General features: G+C 37.5%; 2 protein-coding genes and 3 long non-coding RNA genes across 5 annotated transcripts in view; 2 read left to right on the top strand and 3 right to left on the bottom strand.

Moving 5' to 3' along the window:
• The window catches only part of LOC149109305 (uncharacterized), a 117,467-nt gene extending 96,859 nt beyond the window's left edge, over positions 1 to 20,608 (bottom strand). Inside the window, exon 1 of the long non-coding RNA XR_016208311.1 lies at positions 20,474 to 20,608. This is a non-coding gene — a long non-coding RNA (uncharacterized LOC149109305). The remainder of the gene's footprint in view (positions 1 to 20,473) is intronic.
• LOC149109309 (uncharacterized) lies at positions 1,859 to 5,111 on the top strand. Its single transcript, XM_089294127.1, has 2 exons — positions 1,859 to 3,817; positions 4,668 to 5,111. Exons 1-2 carry the CDS (start codon positions 2,041 to 2,043, stop codon positions 5,033 to 5,035), a joined length of 2,145 nt encoding a protein of 714 aa, XP_089150253.1. The 5' UTR covers positions 1,859 to 2,040; the 3' UTR covers positions 5,036 to 5,111.
• Positions 7,086 to 9,096, bottom strand: LOC149109308 (uncharacterized). The gene is made up of 4 exons (XM_089293709.1): positions 9,090 to 9,096; positions 8,994 to 9,043; positions 8,157 to 8,402; positions 7,086 to 7,490 (listed from the first exon to the last, which is right to left on the bottom strand). The coding sequence occupies exons 1-4, from the start codon at positions 9,094 to 9,096 to the stop codon at positions 7,086 to 7,088; spliced, it is 708 nt and encodes a 235-aa protein (XP_089149835.1).
• LOC149109307 (uncharacterized) lies at positions 9,386 to 10,650 on the top strand. The gene is made up of 2 exons (XR_016208864.1): positions 9,386 to 9,477; positions 9,968 to 10,650. It is a non-coding gene; the product is annotated as an uncharacterized LOC149109307 (long non-coding RNA).
• On the bottom strand, positions 15,952 to 18,457 carry LOC149109306 (uncharacterized). Its single transcript, XR_016208564.1, has 2 exons — positions 18,061 to 18,457; positions 15,952 to 16,134 (listed from the first exon to the last, which is right to left on the bottom strand). It is a non-coding gene; the product is annotated as an uncharacterized LOC149109306 (long non-coding RNA).
• Positions 20,609 to 26,954: the final 6,346 nt, after the last annotated feature.

The following is a 26,954-nucleotide window of genomic DNA, read 5'->3' as shown; positions in this document are numbered from 1 at the left end:
TTTCTGGTACATCCTTGTCGTTTTCTGGTACATTGATCGATTTCTCAGCCCTCGCGGACTTTGCGAGCTTGAAACTTGGCAAAAATCAGCGCTAGGTATGCTACTACAATTAGCAATCGTTATTTTCCAGACAACGTTACATATTTTCGCAAAAAACAGCAAAAATATTGTTCTCCGAAGCCCCCCCCTGGAACCTGGCTGAAACTATGGGGAGTAGTGACAAGTACGTTGTTTTTTGGAGGTCAAATGTCAAAATGGCGGAAGCAAGAGAGGAAGCGCTTGACATTTCCTTCCAAGAGATGTCTCTTGAAGGTAAATATTCCTCTTCTATGTCTTCTTTTTGTCTTTTATCCCTACTAGCTGCATTTCGTTTATTAAATTTCGGCCTTTAGTTCACTAACTTTACAAAGCCATAGCTTCGTTACAAACAAATCTGTCTCTCGGAAGTAACAATTAAGCATATAAAAAGTTACAAACAAACGATTTAAACTTTGAAAACTGTTCCGTCTACTAGTTTTTCAAAAAATCGGTATCGCAATCCGTTTCAATCTTATTTAATTTTTTTCTACATTCGGCCGTATCTCCTTTTGTATATATATGCTGTGTTATTGAAATGCTCTATTTTAAGTGCTTTATGTGCTTTTGGTGGCCATTTTGCCATGTGTAAATCCTTTAAACGAAAACCTCACAACCTCCTTTGGTTTTTTAGATGACCCACAGAAAAGACAGTTAACACCATCGAAGGTTGAGCCCACCAGTAAACGGTCTCGACAGAATTTAAGTGGACGATTTTACAAGGACAGGAAAGAAACGTTTTCTTCTGTTCTCCAAGAAAGGTTTGTGGAAAGTCCAGGGAAACAAGCCACACAAGAATCCATTCTCAGTGCTTTACAGTTAAACAAAGAAGAGAAAGGGCTGGCCACACGTGCTGTAACAAAAACATTCCCCTCTTCCAAATTAAATAAAAGAAAAGGGGTTTATACTAACATCAGAAAAGTAGTTTCTTTTAACTGTGAAGATGATAAATCAGGAACAGTTACTGTGGATAGTGAAATAGCTAATGTACAAGCCCTTATTGCTGAGTCAAGAAAAAGAGGAAATGATCTTCTGGAGGATATTATTGCCAAGGTAACTGCTGGAGAGACTAATGCCTTGCAAGCACTTTTGTTGGCTTACAAAACAGAAACTGAATTGTTAACTGCTAAATCAGAATTACTTGACAAGATCTATGAGCGTGAAATTCAATTTTTAATGAGAACTGATCAGTCATCCACACTTTCTCAGTCAGAGAAAACAAAACTTACAGAGGAGGTAGACTTGTTATCAAAAACATTAAGTTTTGGATTGGGAAGTGGTGAGGAAGTCTTTATCAATGAGGAGATTTTTACAGATCTTGTAAACAATGTTGCAGAGAAGTTTCCCTTTCTCTTTGACATTGTTAAGACTCTCTTTCCAAGTGACGACAGGAGAAAGGAGAAAGGAGCAGTTCACTTTCTAAGCCTATTAATGAGCCTGAGAAACAATCAATGCCAAAATGATGTAACATTAGTTTTTACAATTCTTCTGGTTGCTTATGGAGCTGGTACACGAATGGTCAATATGCTGAATAAAGTTGGATTAACTCTTCACTGGGACACTCTTATGTCATTCCTGGACAGGTACAACAGGAAAAAGTTTGACAAACTGCACTCTAATATACCAGCAGAGAAACCCTTGTTTTTGCTATTGGACAATGTGAACATTCACAGGGGATATCAAAGACACCATAGGTTGTTTAAGGTGCTAAAGGTGAACATGTGGAACTTCACTGTTAGAGGATTACTAAACTCAGACATCACTGGCATTGAAGATTTGTTGAGTACACCTGACACTTCACTGCAGAGCCAGGACAATGTGGTAGGGTGGAATGCTAACAATATACAATTGGAAAACTGTAATGAACATTTTTTAATTTGGCAGAAGTTCAGTAAAAGTTACATTCTCCAGTTGCTTTATGATGGATTGAACAAGATTCCACCACATGAAAAACCCATTTGTGAAATGAATGAAAAACAATGTAACCAGTGGTTGTCAAATGCTGATGGTTGTACCCAACAGAATGTGAAACTGAGCATTCCCAGCATTGAAAACATTTTTGACACAAGTATGTCCACAGTGAAGACTGATGTTCACATATTACCTCTGTCATTAGAAAATAATGCAACCCTTACAGGAACAAGTGTGATTCTAGATCAGTTTGCTGAGGAATTTGGCCTTTGCAATAAAGTGGACAAACTGGAAACATTGCCATTTGACAAAAGGAACAGGAATTTCAGCCTTAAAAAAGCCAGGGAACATGTTGAGTTTTTAATCATGTTGTATGAACACAGAGATGAAATGGCTGACTTATTAAAAACCTTGGAGGCAACAGAAAAAGAGTTTGACAGTTCTCAAGAGTTAACCACAAATGATGATGGTGATGATGAGCTTGTAGGTGATTCTGATGATGAAAATAGAACAACAATTCAGCAAGCTAAGAGTCGCTTTGCAAAGTGTGATCAAGTTTTCACTGAGCTGTATAATAACATTGCAGATAAGGTGTGGGAATCTAAACAAAGTGATTCAGTGGAACGTGTTATTCAAGACTTGAGCAACATTAACCTGCAGGATGTTAGAGACCATCTTGGCCGTACCTTGTTACATATGGCTGTGGAACAAGGAAACTATGACCTTGCTTGTTGTCTTATGCAAGCTGGCTGCAACCCAAATGCAAAAGAAATGTGTGGTGCAACACCTCTTGTAATAGCAGTGATAAAGAAAAACAAACAGGTCTGTGAACTTCTGGTTAATCACAGAGCTTGTGTGAGAGGGCCTTTGTTCACAAATATTCCATGCCCACTAAAAATTGCAGAACAAATGCAACTAGCTGAAATATATGAAGTACTGAACCCACAAACGTCAGATAATGAGGATGATGACATATCAGGTTATGATGACTCCTTTAAGAGAACAGATATTTTGATCAGGGATGGATCTGATGAACCAGTATCACAGGTGGATCATAACTCGGAAGGATTTGTTACAGGCTTAGTAGGAGATCAAGGCATCTGCAAAACTATCAGGGGAGTGACGGGGAGAGCTTCAGCTTACGAGTGGGCAGGGATAATACCAGGTGATCTGCATACAAAAGGATACCTTTGTGAAGCCTGTTTTAAAGAACAAGGACCTGGTGGATTCCACTACATTGCCAACAAGGTAATGAAGAGACCAAAGCTCATTTCTGATGTTTTCAAGAAGAAAAAGTTTGAGACAGGAAATCAAGATCGAATAAAAGAAGCAGTACAAGACTGTGCTAGGTCATATGGAATAGCTGCTGTAATTGAATTTGCTAAAAGTGACTGTTATCCAGGTCCGAGAGATAGGTCAGCTAGCCTCAGAAAGTCAGGGAACCACAATGATGTGCTATATGATGCATTCATTAAATGGATAGAGCAATCAAGTGAAAGGAATGTAGCTTTCAGGTACTATTCAAGAATGTTCCTGTACTATGGGCCTCTCCTTGAACTGTTTGACATCTCCACATCACATGTTTTAGGCCAAGCAAGAGAGGTTTGCTATATTCTGCAGTTGCCCACTTATGCTCATTTGAATTTCAAGAACTATTTCACAGAAACATTTGCTCATGTTGTCAATTTTCTTGGAAAATGGCCTTTGGCATTCCGCAAATTGCTTCAAAAGAATTGTGCAGTTAACCTTTCTGGAAAGAAAGGGGGAGCCATGGAATTGGATGCATTTGTGGAAGCTGAAATAGTTCAGCCACTCAAGATCTATGTGTCAGGTAAGAGCAGTTCAGTTGTAATGATATGACAGGTGGTCCTGACCAACCAGCACAATAGTGCCCTAATCATATGGGAAAATTGTCTGAGTGATGAAATTAATTCAAATTTGACACTCAGTTGAATACACTTGATACTAAATGACTGGTCCTGAGGGAAAACAGTTAATTTTGTTCAAGGAAAACAAAGTTAACTAATTGATTTCCTAAGGGAGTAAGTGATTTGTTATAATTCATAATTAATACGTAAGGATAGCCCTCAACATTTGCAGGCAAAGGTGTACTGTTACCCTCTGACGTCATGGATTTTGTAATGTTGCCCAGATTACAATGTATAGCAGGAAACAGTTTTATTGATACATGTCATGCGAACTTAAGAGCATGTGTTCTTGGGGGAAAATTTCAGCTTTGTAACAATTTTTGTCATGTCAACTTTTGTAAATTTGATATAGCTCACAGGTCTAAAGATAAGTTGTGAATGAATTAAATAATCATATATATTTGCCAGTTAACAACTGGTTCATGCTTTAGTGAGCACAATGGAGGTATTTGATTGCAAGCCTCTGCTAGCTATGTTATAAATAACTATCGTTATCATCACCAATCAAATACCTTACAAAAATGAATTCATTTGATCAAACTTTATTTTTGTGTAAAGATGGCCAAGCAAGGCACTCTCTCTTTTAATGTTGTGGACACCTATTGAACATGAAATATCAAAAAAAAAAATTCTATCACTTAAAATGTCTAGTCTTTAAGTAGTTGTCAGAACATTGTCATAGTATAGAAATTATTATAAATATGAAAAAAAAAACCCTCACTTATGTAATATGTCTGTAATTTTCCGTTCTAGGACATACCTCAGTGAAGATGTGTGAAAGGATAATGTCTAGTATTGATCTGTTTAAAGCTGTCAGGAAAGCATATTCCTCCAAACAAGGTTTTGATGAGCACGCCACCCAAAGACATTCTGTTCCAAACTCTTTCCTAGACCAGCTTAAAGGCACGTGGTTTTGCTTAAAAAATGGATTCTTCAATGGAGTTCAATCGGATGACCCCCCTGATGTGTATACTCTTGAAGGCAGTGGCAAACCAAGTGGTAAAGTTCAAAAATGTCATTTGGATGTCAATGAGAAGGGCACCAAAAAGGTTGCAGAGAAATTCAAGGATAAACTGTATGAATCCTTTCCTGACCTACACTTTGACCTTTTGACAAATTAAGTTTGAAATTTGCAGTGTGAAGTTTTACAATTATGAAAGTATTTATCCACTGCTTAAAAGGCTAACAAAGTGTAACATGAAGTAGTTAATTGCCAAGTGTCTTTTACAGACAGAAAATGTGCAGTTCAAGAAAATATTCATATACCCACCTCACAGAAGGTCATTACAAATTTGAGGGGATAAAAAACCTTCTGCAGGAGGGGTATGGATGTTTTCTGGAACAACACAATAAATAGAGCCAATTGCAAGTCAGGAAGTCACACAATTTATAATAATTATTTCTTAAGTTTCCCTCAAATTTTTTGAAGGTTAATTCTATCATTTTACATGTAGAAGCTATTCCTAGGTGCTCTAATGATAGTCAGATTGTTGGGAAGGTGCAAATAAAGAAGAATTGTGTACCAGTAGTCAATAACCTTGGACCAAAGAAAACTTAGTTATTTAAAGCTGACAACAGCAAACCCAGTTAATCACTCAGGATGTACTTTTTTGGTCTTTCGAGTATTTACATGAAATTATTGTCAACTGTTTGCATGACCCCAGGGGATCATTAAAACAGTCATGGATACAAGTTCAGGATTTTTTGTGCTGCATTAACCCTTTAAGGCCCTAGTGTGATCAACTTCAATATCAATATTAAGTCAATCACCAAAGAGAATTTACCTTCAAACTGAAACAAAAATTTCTCATAACTGCAGAAACAGCAAATTAAAAGTGCAGAGATCAAGGAGAATTTGTATGTTGATTATGGGGTTTAAAGGGTTAAGCTCTTACTGAGGCTAATTATGTTTTAGTTCAGGTCAACATGTCTGATCCTGATAGTATGCCATTTACATCACCAACAGTTAAGAGAATGTTGGAAGATGCTCCATCAATTTTCTCTTTGAGGAAACCTTTAAGAATAAGGCAGTATATGAATTTTACCAACAGCTTTCTTCCATTTCTTCCTGGTAAAAATTCCTTAGCCTTGCAATAACTGGTAAGTTTATCCAAACCATTAGTTAAGATCTCAGCTGATGCAGATCCCATTAAAACCTGAGAAAGCAAAGTAACAGTCACTTTTCCATGGCCAAGTGGCTGCATTTCTATCAGACAGTGGATGACAATTTTGGCAAGTTCTGTCTTGTCACTTTGTATTTCCTCTGCTACAGGTCCTCTTGTGCACACATCACATGCCTCCTCACAAGGGATTGAATCATCTTCCCCAAAATATGATAGTAGACCCACATGCCTACACACATTAGAGTTGTAAAAGAAATAGCTGGATTGATTGAGTTTATTGTACCTTTCATTTCTGTTACCTTCATCTTGAATTTTACTGATGTTATGCAGATGAAAAGACTGGTTTTCAAATTTGAACAAAGCAATGCATGTTGCAGGATTTCTGTCTCTCCCAGCCCTTCCAATTTCCTGGTAATAGTCTTCAAGGCATTCTGGGAATGTTAGGTGAACGACAAATCGTACATCTTCTTTATTGATTCCCATTCCAAAGCACTTTGTTGCACACATAACTTTGGCATTGCCATTGCTCCACAGTTCTTCATGTTTCTTTCTGTCAGTATCACTTAGGGTGCCATGGACATATGTGACACTTATGTTGTGTTTCTTTAGCTCTTGAGCCATGTCCATTGCATCCTGACGCCTTGCACAGTAAACAATTCCACAACTATTCTGAAATTTCTCCTGTAGTATTGTGGCCACTTGTTTCTTTGCATTGTCTTTCTTCTCTTGCACTTCAATAAACAGGTTCTCTCTCATAAAAGATGTCTTGATTACAGTACACTGCTGGAGTTTTAAGCTGTCAATAACTACCTGCAAAGTATGGGGTGTTGCTGTTCCAGTAAAAGCTGCCATTGCAGTTCCAAACTTTTTTAGTTCTCCTAGTCTTGTGAAATCTGGTCTGAAGCCAACTCCCCAGGAATCGATGCAATGAGCTTCATCAATGGCAATGAAGGCCAGCCGGCTATTGCCTTTCCAGTTAGATAAGACATTTTGAAGTCTTACATTAAAAATACATTCTGGACTAGTAAAAAGCATAACATATTGGGACCTAAACCGAGTAAGACTGTGAACTACAAAATCCATCTCTGTGTCTGAGTGAAGAGTTAAAGTAAAAGGCAGACACACCTTTTTCCCTCAGAGCAGCAACCTGCTCTTCCATTAAAAATTTTAGAGGTTCAATAATGACAGTTAGACCTTGCTTAATTATGGAAGCAATAGTAAAAATTAAGCTTTTGCCTCCCCCAGTGGGCATCAATATTACACAGTCTTTGCCCTCAACTATGGCTTGGATGGCCTGTTGTTGTCCCTCACGGAAGGAATCATATCCGAAAACTGTCTTCATGACATGGAGAGGTTCATCTTCTTTAGACACGGCATCTGGAACCCCTTGCATAATTCCAGCATGAACTGGCTGGGTTTCAGGTGCAGGAGTAGGTAGTGGACTTGCCTGAAACTACAATTTAAATAGCAGACAAAAGATTATGTTTGCCACATGAAGCAGTTCTTTTGAAGATGGTGAAGGTATTTTTAGGGGGGGGGGGGGGCATGGCAGTGGCTGATTTCAACAAGAAAATTGGCCAAAAAGAATAGAATATATCTGGGCAAACAGAGGTTAATTTTAATTAATTTGCTGGTCAATGTTCTCCTGTTATCAGTGAATTGTAACACATAGGTAATGAGAATTAAAGAAATGATCTCCAATGATGAATATTTACTTATGTCTTGATGTGTATACAAGTTCTCCCAACTAGTACTCATGAAAATGTTTGAGACCAGTAAGGATAATTTGTGAAATGGTGTTTTTTAATTTCTTTAAAAGTACTTAATTTTAAATACTAGTGTTAGGATAGAATTTTACAGCACTCACCCAGAGGAGTCAGAAAATAATCTTGTCTTTATGGGTAAAAATTGTATGTTTTAGGTGCAGTTCTGAAAGTCTCAAAATTCTACTCTGTGTATGTTAATTTAGTTAAAAGTTAAAATGAAAGAATAAAAATTTAAAACATCCAACAACAAACAGAATGCATTGTTTTATTCTATGGTATGTCTTTCATATTTTCATCCACAATTAAATTTGGAGTGGGACAAAGACAATTACCCCATTTATCTTCCTAGCTACCTTTTTATGAAACGTGGCTTCTGCATAGATTTTTTCCTTATTTCGCCACAAGGCAAATGTTGACTCCAACCACTTGTTCTTCACGGCAACTGTTACAGGTTTATTTCCAGCCTCCAGCCAGTTCAATACTCCTTTATGCCAAAGGTAAAGGCCAAACAGCTTTGCTGCCTCTTTCTCGTGTGTTGCCACTAAGGCAAAACATTCATCATTGAATTCAATGGTGAATGATTCATAATGAGCTGAATTCTGGATTGTTATAGAAGACAGGTGATCAGCGAGTTTAATAAATAATTATGCAACGTTAAAGGTGAAAATTAACTGCAACTGTATGTATTTAGTTGAAGTTATTTTGACTGTTAAGTATTTTTGGTGTTTGTGCAATAAAATAATAAATGGAATAATTTATAAGTTTTCAAGGGGATTTCCAGCAAATAAAGACTATTTACAAGACTGACACATCAACGAATCAACCATTCCTGAGCTTTATTTAAAACAAGAAAACAGGAAATTTAATACATATCTTACATGTGGTATTTTTGTGCTGCTTTTAAAAGAATATTTTGGTACGGATTGTTGTTTATTAATGAAAAGTCTTTCAACTGAAGCTTAAATTTATCGAATCTGATTATACTGCTGAACAGAAAGCTCCTTTTTACAGCAATATTTTTCTTACAGGAAATATATCAGCGATTTGATCGAGTACATTTCAAAATACACATGAAAAGCATTTATTTGGTCGATGAAAAATATAACTAATAAGCTTAAGTTTAGCAGCACTGCAAGGAAATTTCGTACTCGATAATCAATGAATTTAACAACACTTCAAAGAAACCTTACTTGTTCTCTTCTCTTTTGAGACAGAATCAATAAGTTGTTCAGAGTTTCACCTGCCAAACGTTTCCTTAAGATATTCTTTCCTTCTTTAATTTCTACATGCCATTAGGGACAGCGCGTCTCCCAACCCCAAAATGCTTTGGAAACGAAAGAATATCGAGGTCGAAATGTATTATGGACCAAAATATAACAAGACAGCGGGAACCTGGTCTCTAACATTTGTAGGCCTGGTTAATTTTATCATTTTTAGAGGGTAAGGTAAATCCTGAATAAAATTTTTCACTTGAATTGCTCCAAGCATTGTTCAATATTTATGTATAGAATGATCCTTGCAAAGTTGAGCCGTCGACAGGGCAAACCCAGTGCTTACAATACTGAGATGGTTTTCGAAAGCTTTTCGCCAGCCCAAAACTAGGCGAGAAATCGATCGACAAATTCAAAGCCATGATCTGGGACAATCCTACTGACGATATGCTACCAAGTTATGGTAAGTTTTTTTTAAAGAAAAATTAAGAAATGACTTCATGTGGAGTGATGTCGTGATGTGTAGGCTTATTTTTCCAGGTATATCCTGAACTAGTACTGGAACCGGCTAAAATATGCAATAAAGTTTGTGTAATTTTAAAGATAAACAAAACAAAAATGCGTGCACGGGCCCGAAAAAGTAAAATGATGTAAAATAGAAAATGAGATATGCTTATTTTGTAGCTGAAAAAATGCGATTAGGGTTTTAGACATGGTGTCGAAGGGTGGAAAGGGGGTGGGGGGTGGGGGGTTGGGGGATGCCATCTCCAATACAGTATCACAGTTTTGTTGAATTAGAAAGCAGTGACGCTTAGAACTTTATAATCTTATTTACATCTTTGTCCGCTAGCAGCCCACTCCAACTCTACTTTTTGAGGTCTATTACCCCACTCCCTTAGAAAATATTTAATAAAGCCAGATGAAAAGTATATCATGTTGTTACTAATTAACAGGATTGACTGCAGATGAGCTTGCCTGTCTTGCTGCATCGGGAATGCAAGGCTGGGTCTATACTGATCACATCACATGGGTGTTAAAACAGCTTAATGACATGCAAAATGATACCATGCTACTATGCCCAATGTCGTTGTTAATATCCACAACGAGATGATGAGGAAAGCTAAGTTACTTAACCCTGGACCATTAAAAAGGCTGGTTTTCACTCTGAATGTGGGACAAAGGAATGGCAAAACGTTCATTGGCAACCCTCAAAATGGTGGTAATCATTGGGTACTGGTAGATGTTGAGCTGCGACCTTTCATGAAGATCATATACTATAAGATGCTGGCTTGGCAACCTCCCCCAGACATCATTGATGTCATCAATGATTTTGCACGGTACATTCCACAAGTTGGAATGCACAAAAAGAGTCATTTGGTGCTTGCCCACTCTCCCAGTGCGACTAATTGGCAGGGTCATGAATGTGACTGGCGATGCCGTAACTATTCCCTGCAGAGTTGCACTGATATATGTGGTGTTATTACTCTGGTGAACGCAGCTGTGGTAGCCTTGCACAGCCCTCTTTTCTGATGGTTAATGGGTCCAGTGATCAAAGAATCAATCTTCTTGTAACACCTGACCCAATACTGGTTATATTTTGTGTCGCCCATGAGCAGAGACGAAGCCGTATTCTTGTCAGTGTGAAAGAAATTTTTAGTTTGTTTATTGTGGAAGTGCCACAACTTCCACTGATGACCACTCCATCTTTCCCTCACCCCCATTAGTGGTCATTATATGGTTTTACACATTGTGCTGGCATTATTTTGAGCATAATAGCGAGGCAAAAGAATCTAGCATTACGTGGGAATAACAGTGACAAAAACTGGCCGATGTCTTTTGAGCATAATATATAGCGAGATTTTTTGATCATCAAGCATTTGCATAATGACAACAAATTTGAGCATTATGTGTAAAACCCTATTTCATGACCCATTTCCAGTACTATTCTGATATTTACAACACATGTTTGCAAACACAAAATCCTTTAACGACAGAAAGACAACAATGTTGGGAAGGAATACTCCTTCTAACATGAACCAAATGCACTGCCCCATGAAAAATGCAGGACATGTGGTTAGTGTAGTACAAAGATAGAAGAGTGCTTTTAGAAACCTTTTGACCTAAGTTTTCATCTCTAAAATGGCCCTTGTGATATGATCAGTAGCAGGCTGTACATGTTTTCGTGACGATTTGAACAGCTAGAGATAACTGTACACAGTAAAACGACTTATCCACGACAGGAACGAAACCGACAAACAGACTTCTAACAGACCGACTTAACAAGACACGGACCAAAACCGACCTACTTGACTAACAATAGACGGATCGAAACCCACCAATGACTGATGACAAACTTTACACGAGTCTTTCAGCCAATACCATCATGGCTATACTGACCAATCACGTTCAACGGACCAGACTTATAAGATCATCGACTGACAAACACTATTCACTTGACTCTGAAGATGACTTCCGCTCAGGTTGTCGAAACGTCAGTCACCAACAACAGTTCTTTTCAGAACTACACTCACCCGGACGATCACACTATACGAACTAGAGATAACTGTGCAACCTGACACTAGCCTTCTAGCAGGCTACTGCCATATTGGCTTATGATATTGGCTTATGTTATCCACAGGTCTTTAGCTTCTTCATTGTGAAGAACATCATCATAATTTACTTCTATCAAAATGAAAAAGATCACCAGGGATAATGAAAACCTAGATCTACAGGTCCCTTGGCAAAATTGTTTGTTTGATGCTGTGCTAAATAGGGAAGATGATATCATTATTTAGAGCATTTAGTGCAGGAAACATTTTCACACTAGAAAATATATGAAATCATTACAGGTCAGACTAGTGAAATTTTAAAAGCTGATTCTAACTGCTTCTGGACAACCTATATGGAACATGCCAGGTCTCTTTCAATTGAAATCATTTTGTTATTAGCAAAAAAGGACAGAGCAGTCATTCAAGACTATTCCAGCAGCTTGTATTAATAATAATATTAGACCATGTTTTTAATGTTCTGTAAAATAGAACAGGGATAAGGATGTGAAATCATTATTGGCATGAGGTGAAACTAGTCTTGTGTTTCACACATTTAATTTCAGTGAGCTATCACAATACTGGGCATCGTGCTTTGCATAAATATTTGAACAATCAGCTCATTTCCATAGGATTTTTATCAACTTGATCCCCACCACAGATATATACATGTACATGTACATGTAAGTCCTGAACGGCACAGTGCGAACTATATTGATTTTGCAACAAGTTTACTATTAATTTAATATTTTTTTGCCATACATGGCTCGAGTAACATTCTAAGGAAAATTGGACTCTGAGTACATGTCTGACATCTACTGTCATTTCAATATTGTCATATAGTTATTTCATATTGTTCTAGAGTTTTTACTGCTTTTAAGCAACAAATCTGAAACAAACATTACATGCAGAAACAAAAAAAACAGATAAATATTATTATATATTATATTATATATTTTCAGGCTTTCAATGTTGGTATGTGTGTGGAATTATAATGGGATTACGGTATGAAATTCTGTATTACTGCATTAAATACACGACAAGCCGTTATGATTATTGTTAATCAAATTAAAGAAACTACATATAATTTCTACATACACAACACAAGCTAAGGTTCGTTTACTAGTAACAAATAGGTCAATGAATTGCAAGATAATAAATACCGTGGTGCACAACTGATCTGATGAGCAAAACTTTCTGCGACTGAGACGTTCGAGGGATAATTTGTGTTTCCTTTCAGAAATATTTCGAGAAAACGTGGGCTGGTGGTCGCTAACTGCGTTTTAAAGCTGAAATCAACCAGGCGTTTCAAGTGTTAGAGACCAGGCTCCCACTATCTGATTATATTTTGGCCCACAATACATTTCGATCTCGATATTCTTTCGTTCCCGATGCATTTTGGGGTTGGGAGACGCGCTGTCCCTAATGGCATGTTTAATTTCTTGATCGCCACATGGCGGGTCTCGCGAATGTCGAATTCTGAAGTGATGCTTTAAGCCATCGCTACATAGCAAAATACTTTCAGACAAACAGTCTTTATGAGGACAACAAAGTTTTCCAGCTTTCCACGCATCCAAATACGTTTTTTGTACTTGAACATCGCGTAACCGCAGAACAGGACATTCCAATCTGGCCGCCATTTTGCTGACCGACAAACATGTGCGGCATACCCCGGTGAGGAATACTGATGAAAAGTTACCTCCCCCAGATGGCGGCCATATTGGGCGTGACATCTGGCAGAGGCTCTCGCGGCCGCTCTCGCCATTTTATTACGCCTGCACTCACTACGTACAGCGGACTCTCCCCACCTAAAACCTGTCAGAGCCTCTGCGGAGGAGAGAGGGGCGGGGGAGAACACTCTGCGACGCCTGGCACTTTTTTTGTGTTTGGATCATCCAACAAAAAGTGACGTCACATCCGGTAAAAAAGCGGGCTGAGCAGCAAAATAAAATTTGACTGTGACATAATCGTTCTCCCTGTAAGTAAAACAGCAATATTTCGCAATCGGCGGCATATTTCTAACGTTTTATTTGGCCATGATAAACAAAATTTTGTCTTCTTCCTCGCCATATCGTTTGTTTGAGAAACAGAACAATTATTTATTCAAAAAGACGCTGTTTTGAAGGCGTATGTTTTTACGAAATGTCGTCGTTCCTTCGTAGCTGAATTCCACAGGAGTCATCGTTTACGTGGAAATAATGAATTCTAGGTAAGTTGCACTCAATTCAAATATCCTATTCTCTTAGGTAGGCATTACACTGAGAGAAAAGCGCAATGTCAGTTTTCTACCCGTAGGAGAACCTATTTAACAGAAGCCCATTTTTTGAAATTTACCATTGACAAACACTGGAGAGTAATGGAGAGCTGTTAATCGTATCACACTGTAAAGATCCACACACACAACGGGGCGGAACTTTCTTGCCAATCGACACTAACTCAAATTCTTGTTCTTGCTTGTGACTCAAACTGGCATTATAAATTCTGTTACGATTTGTTAAGAACCTTAAACGAGATATCTTAACGTTTCCCTTGGTAATCCCTTAATAATGGTAAACGCTTCCTTTAACATGTACATAAGCAGGCCGTGAACCCCTTAAATATAAACAAGAGGATATTTTTATGGGCGATTCAGTAATCGGGGCATGTAGTGGTTTTTTTTTTTCAGTTATGATGTAATTTCTTTTTCTTTTTCAACAGTGTTAAATGTCAGTGACACTATAAAGTTTCAATACACCCCCCCCCCCGATCCTGTGAGGTCAAGCATGCACCTTAAATTGCTTCGATTCCTTTCAATTGCCTTGTTTACAGACCAAGTTCCCTATCTTTTAATCCCTAACTATCAAATGTCTTTGCAACTTATTTTGAAAGGTTAGACATTTTGCCCTATTTTCAGTCTGCTTTCTCTATATAAGCTTACATCAAGACATTTCAGTTCCAGGGAGTGAGAGAACCCTAGCAATTCTGACAATTCTCTCTCATAGAGTTCAATTATTTTGATTCATCACGCTTTCAATGTGCGATCTTAACAAACTGTTTGCAAACAGTAATGAAATATCATGCCCCAACACCCAGCCATAAAAGAAAGTCTGGGAACAGGTAATAGCAACAATGACACTACCAGGCTGGTGAATGTTACAAGCTATTATGAACTCATGTCTGACAATGATGAGTGACCATGAAACATGGTGCGGTGAAACTGAACAACCAGACTGCGACTGACATTGCTAGTGTTAGTGTTGTGAAAGTGATTGCTAGCTAGTAGTGTCTGTGAACTTGGACCAGACCAGAAAAGAAAAGGTTCCATACTAGAAGTTGACTGAGAGTAACAAGTTTGTACTCAAAAACTGAAGAAGCTGCCTGATCAGACAGTCTTAAAGGCAGCTTCATCGCAACTTGTCAAGAGTTCCTGGATTGTGTATGTGGGAGGACTCCATGTAATGACATATATCGGGAAGCTCTGCTCAAAAGTTTTCAGGCTTCAGATACAACTATTAAAGGGTAAGGGATTTCTGATAATTTGAATTCAGGTGTATAATGAAAGGGTACGGAAATCTTTCTTTTAGGGATTTCCCTTCTTCTAGCTCTAAAATGTTGTTGATAATCTCTCATTTACTGTCATGAGCCAGAATGAGGGGATTCTGATATATTGTTCAAAAAGATATTTTAAAACTACTTTCTAAGGGTTTAGAAAAGGGATACAGTATCAAGGGGTTGGACCTTGAGGTGGAGCTTCCCCATTTAAAACTATGTAGAATACCTCCCCCACCTCTCCTTGTGTGATTATCAATGTAAGTTCCCATTTGTGTTTTGAATTAAAATGGGCCTAACGTTATCCACAACAGTATAAAATAACCATACTTTGTAGCTTCAGAGAGAGACTCAATTTGATAATGAAAACAACTTTTATTTTTGCCCCTTCCTTTGTACCTTGTGATATTTTCAGGGAAATTCTCAACACGTCTCTGCCCAAAGAAAATAAAAAATATAAATGAAAATCACTTTTTTTTTATCTTGAAAATGATCTCTGAGACAAAAACGTTCTTTTTATGGCTAGTTATTATCTTACAATGTGTTGTGAAGAAACTGCTTATAGGAAAATATAAATATTCAACAAAAAAAATGAACAGAAAAAAAAAAACAACAAACTTTTGCAGAGGAGCTCCTATATTCTTCAACTTACATGTAGGGTAATAGAATCTGTTTTTACACTTTCACACCAAAGAAAACACCACAGAAATGAGAATTATTGTTTTTGTGTCTGAGCTGCATATTTTTTGAATGGAAACATTTCCCATAAAATTGCTACATTATATTCGTGGCAGTACAGGTACGACAACATACCAAATATATTTTGGAGAGAGGAGTACTTATAAAATTAATACAAACTGGTGTAGTTTAATTTTCCATTTAATTTTGGTAAACCTCTTACAGAATGCAACTTTTGGTTAGGTTGCACTTCACTGTCAAGGAAGAAATCACACCAAGGTGGCTTTGCATTATGATTTCCGTTATCAGTAAAAAAAATCACACTTGGACAGGTCTCTTGATCATAAGGGTATTTGCTCATTTACCACCTATAAAAAACAAGATATAATGTATCATTTTTACCTGTGCTGTAAATTTTTCAATTGAAATCAGTTTGTTTTCACTTTTAGAGTGGTTTTTAAAAAGGATCACAAGCACACCACCCACCCCTCAGTCCCTATTCCTACCCTACAACAGTACAGCCAGGATCCCATATCAACCCCTCAACATAAGTGATAACTTACCATAATACTCCTATACTACAATACAATCTTTGTACAGACAGACCTAGATTCAAACATCAGATCTCTGACTTTTTGGTCCACTTCATCTCCACTAGGCCATGAGAGCAACCATTGCAAATGTCCTTATATTTGTTGGTCTAATTTATTGTTGCTCTCAGATTCCCCCTTCCCCTTTGATGAAATTAAATTGGTTTAAAAAAATAAACTGGTTTAAACAAATTAAAGCAGAGGTAGAAATTGAGCCATAAAATTACTATAATTTTAGTATGAGGATATTGAAATATAATTATACTATTAATATCCATATGTTCTATTGTAAAGACAGTGTAACTACTCAAATTGACCTTCACTGTCAGAGACAAAAACCTAAAAACATCTAAACACAGGTCAGTGAGCATATTGCCAGTTTTGCTTTTGCCAACAACCATTCTGCCTCAAAAATATAGAAGATAATGACAATAATAACAGAACCAACGTCTGTCAATTCAATAACCACACCAAATTGCCCTCCAAATTCCTTTTGACACCTTACAGTAAAATTTTGCCAACAGCATAAATTCAACTCAATGCTTTAAAGTGCTTCTATCCTTAAATTTTTACCCCTTGAGTCAGAATTTTCAGGTGTATCACATAGAATTCCACAAAAGGTTAAAAATGCTGTTTACCTTTTGCAAATATCTGCATCAGTTTCAAAGATATGTAGGTTTGAAAACTAGAAATATGCAAATGAGGTGACTGATGTTGTCATACACTTGACCCAATATTACATCAGGTTGGTAGGCTTATAGTTAGAACTACAGGAAACACACCTATGGCTATAAAAATTATATACAGCCTGTATTTTCCCATGGCAACTTGCTCTTTTCCAGTCCCCTCTAACCTGATTTCACTAATTCAGTGATTTTCAGCTTGAAAAACGTTAAACAAGGCTATGACTTTGACCTTGCATGTTAATATGCTTCCTAGATCATGCTGATGAGGCACTATTAGCAAATATCAAAATGGAAAGCCAAAGGTGGCCAGAAAAGCCTATAATCATCAGGGAAGGTCGAAACCCAGTATGTTGCCATGGTAACAAAACTGTTATGCTCATATTATGGAGGACATCCACAAATTTCATCATAATAGCACTTTAAAGCACTGTCCCCAGGAGCCCATGGTCCCTTGTATCTGGGATGGATGATCTAAACAGTAGGTGGGAGACTCCCAGAATATTGAGGAGAGTTGCTAGAATGATTGTATAATTATCTCTTTGCAGGAACTCATTAGACACTAACACTACTAACATGACTGAGTTTGGACAATATATATTTTATTTTTTGGATACATGTATACTGTTACTGGTCATACAAGAGGTACCTTGCTACTGAGTTAAGTCTTAATGTGTGTATTTTAAAGGAGAAGGTCACTCCAAAAAACATAAATTTTATGTCAACGCTAATGAAAACCTTACACTGAGGTTAGCCACTCACAGAAGTTTCAGTGTCTGAAGTGCAGGTTTTCCTTATGAAGTTCGCCTCCAAAGAAGCACCCAGGCCAAGTTTTCATGACATCATTCTGTCTGACAGATTTTGTCCTGATGGCTTGCGACAAGCCTTTTGACTACCACTCTGGGTTATGGCTGCTCTTGAGACATATTATTCTGAGCTAAACATGCTCTAAACTCCAAAATAATAGCATTGAAGATAGTGAAGAGGATAATCGCTTGGAAAAAAAAAAGATTTTGCTGACCTTGTGACAGATGCCAAGTCAGTTGCAGGTTCTTCTCCTTCCCACCAATTTCAAGTTGGACGGAATGAAGTCACATAAACACAGCCTCAGGCTACCAAGACAGTTGCAAAATGGTGGCCTCCGAAGTCGCTTCTTAATTTCGAGATGAATTTCTTAAGGATAGCAGGCACTTCAAAGGCTGAACCTTTGGTGAGTGGAAATGCTAAATATTCACTTGCTATAAGTGAAGACAAAAAGAGTAAGCTTTTTGGAGTGACCTTCTCCTTTAAACTGAAAACATGTGAGCTAAATGCAACAAAATGTATATTAAACTTGGGCCAGTTCAGTATGATTTATTACAAGGTTTAAATCAGCCACAAAAAAATTGTTAGCAACTGATATTACTTTGTGAAGGCTTCTACCCTTTTGAGATAACTTTAAGAATTCCTAGGAATTCCTAGGAATTTCCTAAGAATTCCTAGGAAAAAATTCCTAGGAATTCCTAGGAATCTAAGGTGTGAATTTTCATGGTAATTCGGACTCGGAATTCCTAGGAATTCCTAGGAATTCCAAGTTTACATAGAGCTGATTTTCATTTCAATTCCAACTGAAATATACTCACCTTGAAAATTCCTTAAAATTCCTAGTAATTTCTGACAATATCTTGGAATTTGTAGGATTTTTTGAGAATAGGTTGGAATTTGTTGGAAAATCTGAGAAAAACTGGGAATTTTGTATCATTTGTAGGCCAGACAAAATTTTGATGATTAATGCCCAGCATTAAAATAACAAATAAAGTCACTAATATCACATCAAACAGGTTTTAAATCAATGGTTTATTACATTGGCTTTCATGAATTTAAACATAAGAAAAATTATCCTGTTTCTTTTTCATTACATCAAGAATCAAAAAAAAAACTGAAAACAGATATGAAGGTCTAACTTTTACATGTTTGATAAAAAGAGAACTTTTTCAGATAATTTACTTACTTTTTTGGTTTACAAATCCAACAATTTTCCATACACAAGATTTTAGCTTAAATTATTGTTATTATGTGGAACAAATCTGGATTTTCATGAATGTAAGGAATCAATGATAAGAACAAAACTGAGACAATTCACAAAATTAAAAAAGGCTGAGCTGTTCAGTTATTTCTGTTGATTCCGCAGCTTCTTTTGTTGCCCTCTAATTAGGCTGTCAGCAGCTAGCCTCTTCATCTTCATCTTTGTTGTATGACACCTAAAACAAAATTAAAAAATACATTACATTGCTATATATATGAGGTACTGTAAGACTGAGATCCAAATAGTTGTGTGCTCACAGTTTAATACATGCAGCTAATTAAGACCTGACTGTAAGCTGGTTGAAATGTTAAAGGAGAAGACTTGAAACTGTGAAGGTGCTTCTCTACTATTGATAAACATGTTACATAAATCTTGAGCTTACAGTAGATTAAATCAAGGTTTCCCTTCTTCTATAAGTGTATTGACAACTCTCGAATTGGAGGATGTATATCACGGTTTTTAGCCAAATTTAGACTTTAGAAATATTAAAAAAGACACTTAAAATATTAAAGGAACATTTAAATAATAGAGTGAACACAAAAGAATATACAGATGGACAAAAATTGATGATCAACACGGATTGTCATACAGTCAGGCTGAAACACACAGGAGATATATCAAACTATGCACACCGTGGCTGCCTCGTTGGAGTTTTTGTCAAGAACTAATTGACTGGGATCAGAGAGAACTGCTATATTTATTTCGTTTGAACAAGTGAGGCGAGAGAAACGACTTGTTATTCGCAAATCAAATTGTTTAGGCGTGCACTCTGGGCAACCTAAATTGTTTCAACTTTGCTTTAGCCAGAATAGGCCCTTTGCAGCTAAGCCATCACGTGACCTATTTTTCATAAAATTATGGGCTATAACTTAACGAATGCCAGAAATGGAAAAAGCATGTCAAAAATATCAAAATGGCCAAGTTTGAGGCCCCCATCATCAGAGAATGAGATTTTATGATGGTCTGAATTTTTGAAAGAATAAGAAGATTTGTATGGGAAAATGTTGCTGGAGAGCAAGACCTTGCTCTCCAGCAACATTTTCCATACGAATCCTCTAAATTTTCCGAAAATTCAAACTATGGTATAAACTTACTCGTTTTTTCCCAGGGCCTCAAACTTGGGCATTTTGGTATTTTCGATGCGCTCTTTCCATTTCTGGCATTCTTTTAGTTATAGCCCATAATACAAAAATTTTTTAGGAAAAATTTGGTCACGTGACCCCAGCTGCAAAGGGCCTATTCATTTCATGCCATGACTGAGTGGCCCACTCGTGTATGATTCGTGATGATAAAGTTCATTCAAAAGCTTTAGTCCAAATACAAGAATTTACTTTGCATAATATAAGGTTACTTGAATTCGATTACTCACCAAATAATTTTGTATACGGCTAATCTGCCCTTTGAATTTTTCCCCGTTGAAACATCCACAGTAAGACTTTCTTTTAGCTCCAAATCTTCGCCAAGAATAACTTGTTTCTCGATAATGACACTCACGCTGTTTTCTTCTGGTCACAGGACCGCAGCAAAAACCATTTTGATATAATTTTGGAAGTGAAATCTACTAAAACGCACGAGCGATCAACCGTTAACGCTGAATTCAAAGATGGGCGCCAAAAGAGAATGAATAACGCGATCTTTGTCACGTTCAGCCACGAGGGCAGTCACATGAAAATTCGCGTGCTGTGATTGGTTCAGTTGATCAGTTGAGGAGAGAATGGAAACTGGAGAAGAAGGAGAGAGAGACTGGCAACGAGGTTGCCGGACCAGTCGCTTTCGACGGCAAGTGTGTTTCCCTTTCAACGCTGTTTTGGTGGTCTTTTGAAAGATGGGTCTTGCTTCAAAAGGAAAAAACTACACAAACTTTTTACGAAGAAATCAAGGAGGAAAATGAAACGTACTTTAACTGGTTGATCTGTTCCCGACAGTTGTCAAGATAACAAAGGATCGTGAGGCACTTAAATCAAGTTCACTGCAAAGGTAAGCAATCCAATTTTATAGGGATTTTCTGTTATGATAAGCTATAATTGTAAGTAAATCAAACGAAGCAACGCATTGTGTGCTCTTTAAAAACCCCAAAAGCCGAAATTCACCTAAAAGGTTTCAGATCGACCTGAGGAAACGAGATAAATTCTGCGAAATAAGCTTAAGCTTGTTGTATTAGTCCACCAAGTCTATTTTGAGAGCCCACGTGTTTCAACACCCAGTCAGTACAATGCAGCAAGTATAAATTTGCAATGCTTGTCATTTTTGCTTTGAATTATTTATAAGGATTAACATGATATGAGATCTATAGTCTTTTCAATACATCAAGATGTAGGTTTTTTTATTTGCATTGTTATTTATTTATGTCAGTTATTTATTTGTTTCCCATTGACTCATAATCTTTTTGATTCTTTTGATTTTGTTGTGTCATGAATTAAAGTGACAGCGAGGACAAGGAAATACAAGAAACATATTGATGATCCCACTATACCCATACCAAAATCTACAAGATTCGACCACATAAATCACTTATAGCCGTCTTCACGGGCCAGTTGACGTCATCTCCCTCTCTTGCATGCCTTTTTCCTGGAGATCCTTTCCAGCACCATGAACAGAACACCTCAGAGTTTTCGGCTCACCTGAGTGAGATGGCTGTTGCCAAAAATGTTGTGGATGACTTTGATGGATTATGGAGTGAACCTTTATGCAAGAATTGAAGCTTCACAGAAGCATTTGAGGAAACTGAGTTGCCTATACCTGAAAAGACTTCCGAAATACCAATTGATGTAATACACAACAACTCTGATTAGTCCACAGACAGTGATTCAGATAATGATGTTGAAGTTTCAGTTCTGACTCCTCTGAAGAAATTGAGAACTCTGACACTGATGGCCATTCACTGGACTCCCCTGATGAAAGTGAAACTAATGGTTCCCAAGAATGTGAAGGTGAATTAATGTTGATTAATTCACCTTCACATTTCATTACCGAGCTTAAAATTTACCATCCTTATTAACTTATCACTACTCACGATGAATTCGATAGCGTTGATCCTAGCAGTATGCAGGACACCTATCATATATGAACTCAGTTAAATGACCTTGCTCTCCATGAGTTCTCGTAGCTCAGTGGATAGAGCGCCCGCCCGGTGTTCAGGAGGTCATGGGTTCGATTGCTGTCGGGCACTCAGAATTTTTCTTTGTCCCACGCTCGTGTCATGTTGATTAATTCACCTTCACAAGCATATATGTACTTTTGGTTTTATTGAAATTGTAAATAATATATATTCATTTACGCTGACAGAATTTTTTGCTTAATCTATTTATCAAATCTAAGAGCATCCATTTTTCTATCAGTTAAACTCTGGGTGTTTGATTAAAGGGTCCATACGGGCACATATACACTAACAAATCATGTTGGATCTAAAAAGCAATGTTATCAGTGCTATAGTTTTGTGTTGAGTTGTCAGACTTAAACTGGAATTAATGTACATTTGTTTGGAAATAATTATCTTGGAGCTTGACAACAATTAAAAGGTATGGAACTCCAGAGAAATGACCGTGTTGATTTTTACTAATTTACAGAAACTGATTCATGCACTGAGTTCATCTTTAATTTTGACATTTTGGGAAATTTATAGAAATTTCCAACAATATTTCATGTGTTTTAGCTATTCCCAAAAATTCCTAGATATTCTAAACACATTTTTTAAAACAGTCTGGGAAATAATAGGAGTTCTTAGGAATTCCCAATAATTCCCAGTCATACTTTTCACTATTCCCAAATATTCCCAGAAATTCCAAGGTCTTGGATTAAGCATAATTTGCATGGCTTGGAATAACTTGGAATTCCTAGGAATTCCCAATAATTCCCACTCATACTTCCACTATTCCCAAATATTCCCAGAAATTCCAAGGTCTTGGATAAAGCATAATTTGCATGTCTTGGAATAACTTGGAATTCCTAGGAATTCTCAGACTACTGGGAATTTATTTCGCAGGGGTGGAAGGGTTATACTTTTATAAAGCACCTGGCAGCAAGTACTATTTTGGTTTACTAAAGAAAGACTCTTGTTACTGCTTAAGGAAACTGTGTTTGGTACAGTAGGTGTCAAAATATTATGGCTTTGATGACATGATAATAGAGATATCAGCCTTGGTAATTTCAGGGATAGTGGATAATCTCCAAATAATAGAGTTATGGGACTTCACTATCAAAGTGATGCCTGATGGTTATTATAAATTGTGTATATTACTCCTAAAATGTACGATCCAGAATTTTGTTTTGTGGGTAATTAAGCTCAAATTCATTTTCACCTCTGTGAGGTACAAATATTCTTAAAACAACAAACACTGACAATTTTAAATTACAATGGAACTCTGTTAATCCGGTTGCTGGGCCACTAAAATCTGACCACATTAACAGTGTGGTTAAAGGGGATCTTTAAATAAGAAAATGACCGACTATCTGAACCTTTGTTCAAGCCAGAATCAAGTGGCTGTAATAACAAGGTGGCTATGTGAATGGGGTGGCCAGAAGGCAGGGTTCCACTGTAGTGATGAACATATAAGATGATCCTCTCAAACACTTACCCATAAAGATTTTGGAAAGTATAGTTTGTATAATCAGTTAGACAACACACAACTTGGGCCCAGAGCTGATGAGAGATATTCCATTTTATAACCACACCCCCTTCCCCCAGCCGCACTCACTAAATAAGTCAATATTCACCACCTAACAGAAAAGATAAAAGTGCAGAAATAACTCTTTCATAGCCCCGTCTAAAGCTCATGTCAACAGAGGAAGAGGGAGTGTGGAAATAAAATAGAATGGCCCTACTAGGGACCATTTATATGGTCTTGGGTACCCAAGACAACCCTTCTCCTGAGTTACCCTGGCCAAGCTAACTTTTCATTTATTTCTTTGAAAATTCAACCAACTGTTTACATTTACAGGGGTGGGTGAGTTGTCCAGCCTTGGCTCATGTCACGCCTTGGCACCCTGACAGGCAGGACAACTTTTCTTTATATAAACACTTTGGCTTGGCTAACCGGGACAACTCTTCGCATGGCGAGTGTCACATGATGCCTAGATTTAGAATTTAAAGCAGAAATATCAATTTACAAAGAAGAGAAAATTAACTCAGCAAAACTCAGTGTGATTGAATGACTGAGGGAAACTCAAACAAAGAGGGATATTGCCCATTTGATTATTCAATAAGGGTTTTGAATAGTCATGCAGGGTCAAATTCAGCCAAATGCATGGGGAAATAAATGGCAAACAATCACTTTAAGATCACACCAAGCTAGAATTCTCAGCCCATCCACAATGGAGCAATCACAACTGAGCTTTGTGAATTATTTGATGCATGCATATGAGACAGCCATTTTTCATTCTTTCTTTACAAGTTGGAAGGTAGATGCCATTTAAACAAAGGTCCCGTTGCTACAGAGTTACATTGTATCCCCACCAGATTAACAGCATCTCTTGTTGAGTCAATTTGATATATAGAACATATCTTTAAAATCTCAAAATAGTCGAATTAACTAATCATGACTACCAAAATCTGCGATTCTCCCTACACCATTTATTAACAGAATAAAAATTCGATAACCTATTTACCACCATGGTAGCTGACACAGTTGCCCTAAACATAACTTTTGACGGCCTTTTGTTTATGGTCTTATCAATAATGATGAAAAAGTAGCTTCTTCTTAACAACATTACCCAATTCAAGACTAGAGTACAAAACCCATATTCTATTTAAGGCCAAAATGGCCAAAACTGATACCCTATTTATGACCAAAACGATTGAAAAACCATACCTTTTGGGGCCACACATACCCCTATAGTACATGTAAGGGAGTACCCCCCCACCCCGGGTCACAGTAGAAATGGGTATCTGTCAAAAGCGGAGGTAAAGTTAAGGGCTAAGGAGCTAACCCTATAAACAGGCCAACCCCCCTCTTTTGGAACTGCCCAAAGAAGTTGATCCCCAGGCCAGCATTGCAGTTCAGATAATACAGAGGAATATACAATTGACCACTGGATAAAATTTGAATTCTGTCCAGCATACATGTATATTTATGACCAAAATCTGCGTTTTTTGCTACCCTATTTATGACCTGACCAAAACTTCGATAGCCTATTTTTGACCGTTGCGGCTGACACAGTTGCCCTAAACATACGTTATGAAGGGCTTTTGTTGAAGGTCTTATTGATAATGATGAAAAAGTAGCTTCTGCTAAGAAACATACCCAATTCAAGACTAGAGTGCCAAAACCATACCCAATTTATAGCCAAAATGGCCAAAATCGATACCCTATTTATGAAAAACCCTACCCTTTGGGGCCTCACATACAGATACCTATATAGCCCAGATAAGGGAGTATCCCCTTCCCGGGTAATTGGTCACGTTACAACTTGTGTGACATTTTGACGAAGCTGGTGCAGCTTTCGTTGTATGAACGGTCCGATAAACGGATGCCGAAGTTTATTTTATGCGCTGTGCAAGATACTAAACGACAAGCATCAAGCATAAAACAGAAGTAAAGCCCACCATTCATCGCAAAACATAGTTCCATTCAAGCGTGTCGTGTTCATTCAGGTTCATTTCCCAGCGATGCAACCGGCAAGTGTGTGTTGTTGTTGTTTTTCAGTAGTACAGGATTCAGTTGCCATTAAACGGTAAATGAAAACTTACGATTTTCTTCTTCTCCTAGTGCTACCTCTGCGGCAGAATTTATTGAAGGGTCAGGACGACGGCTACGGTTAATTTCTGCAGACCGGCGCCATTATTTACTTTTAGAGTCTCGCAAGTCTTGAGAATTGATCAACTTTAACGCAACCTTCACCTCAAAACTGGATCTAGAGTGTACACAAGTATTAAAGGAAGCTATTTGCGACTACTCAGAAGGTCAACAAACGAACCTGAACGGAAGAAGATGTATTTTCACCGGGTGCTAGGGTTATGCAAATGAGCTTTGACACGAGCAATAGCTATGTAAACACACTGACTGTGGCAGATTTTAATCTGTTCTCGCGTGCAATCCAAGGAGATACTCACCGGTTTGAACTTATAGAACGGTTGATTAAGGTATGAAATTTACTGTGATGTGCTTTTTAGGCTTCATTTAGACCCAACTTTTGAGATTTTCCCCGTCAAATTTGCCTAAATTTAAGTAGGTGATCAAAGGCTTCGGAGTAGGGTGTCTTCCAGCCTCGCTGGTAAGCTTAGAATTTTTCGAAAAGTTTCCATATTTCGTCAGTCAAAGTAATGAATGTACCTTAAATTCGCATGGAAACGAAATTCCGTGAGCCGCATTTTAGGCGACGTAGCACGCTTCACAAAATCGGTGAATTTTACCTTTCTGATCACGGTCGGCAACCTCAGTTCGGCCAAAATTCAATTTTGGCTCGTAGCAAAGCAAAAATACGGAATTGGAAAATAATAAATTGCTTTTTTATATATATGAGTCAAACCCTTTTCACTGACAAAAAATGAAGGAAAATTATTTTCGGTCCCGATAGTCCATGGGCCAAGACCCCCAGAAGTGTTTTTTTTTTTTGTACCATGTGGAGGGACCAGTGCTATCACGTATTTTCTCAATCTGCAATAACTGAAGCCTATTTTAAGGTATGATAGCAAGCTTCTATCAGTAGCTTTCTTGCTCTAAACATGTGATAAAATGACGTCATCTAAACTGCCTAATGACCACGGATCCGGTCAACAGCTTCAGATTCTGAGCGATGTCCATCGTACAATTCTCTTCAAACAACATTTTATACATTTTAGGCCTAGCAGAATATGACATTGATTCAATTGCAAAAGAAGGAAATTTTTTTAAGGTTGTCTCGTTGCCACGGAG

The sequence above is a fragment of the Orbicella faveolata genome, unplaced genomic scaffold (genome assembly GCF_042242905.1).
Source record: "Orbicella faveolata isolate gen_17 unplaced genomic scaffold, um_ofav_v1 contig_25, whole genome shotgun sequence".
NCBI classification, from domain to species: domain Eukaryota; kingdom Metazoa; phylum Cnidaria; class Anthozoa; order Scleractinia; family Merulinidae; genus Orbicella; species Orbicella faveolata.
Note: the sequence above shows the minus strand (reverse complement) of the source record. Positions and strands in the feature narration are given on the sequence as shown.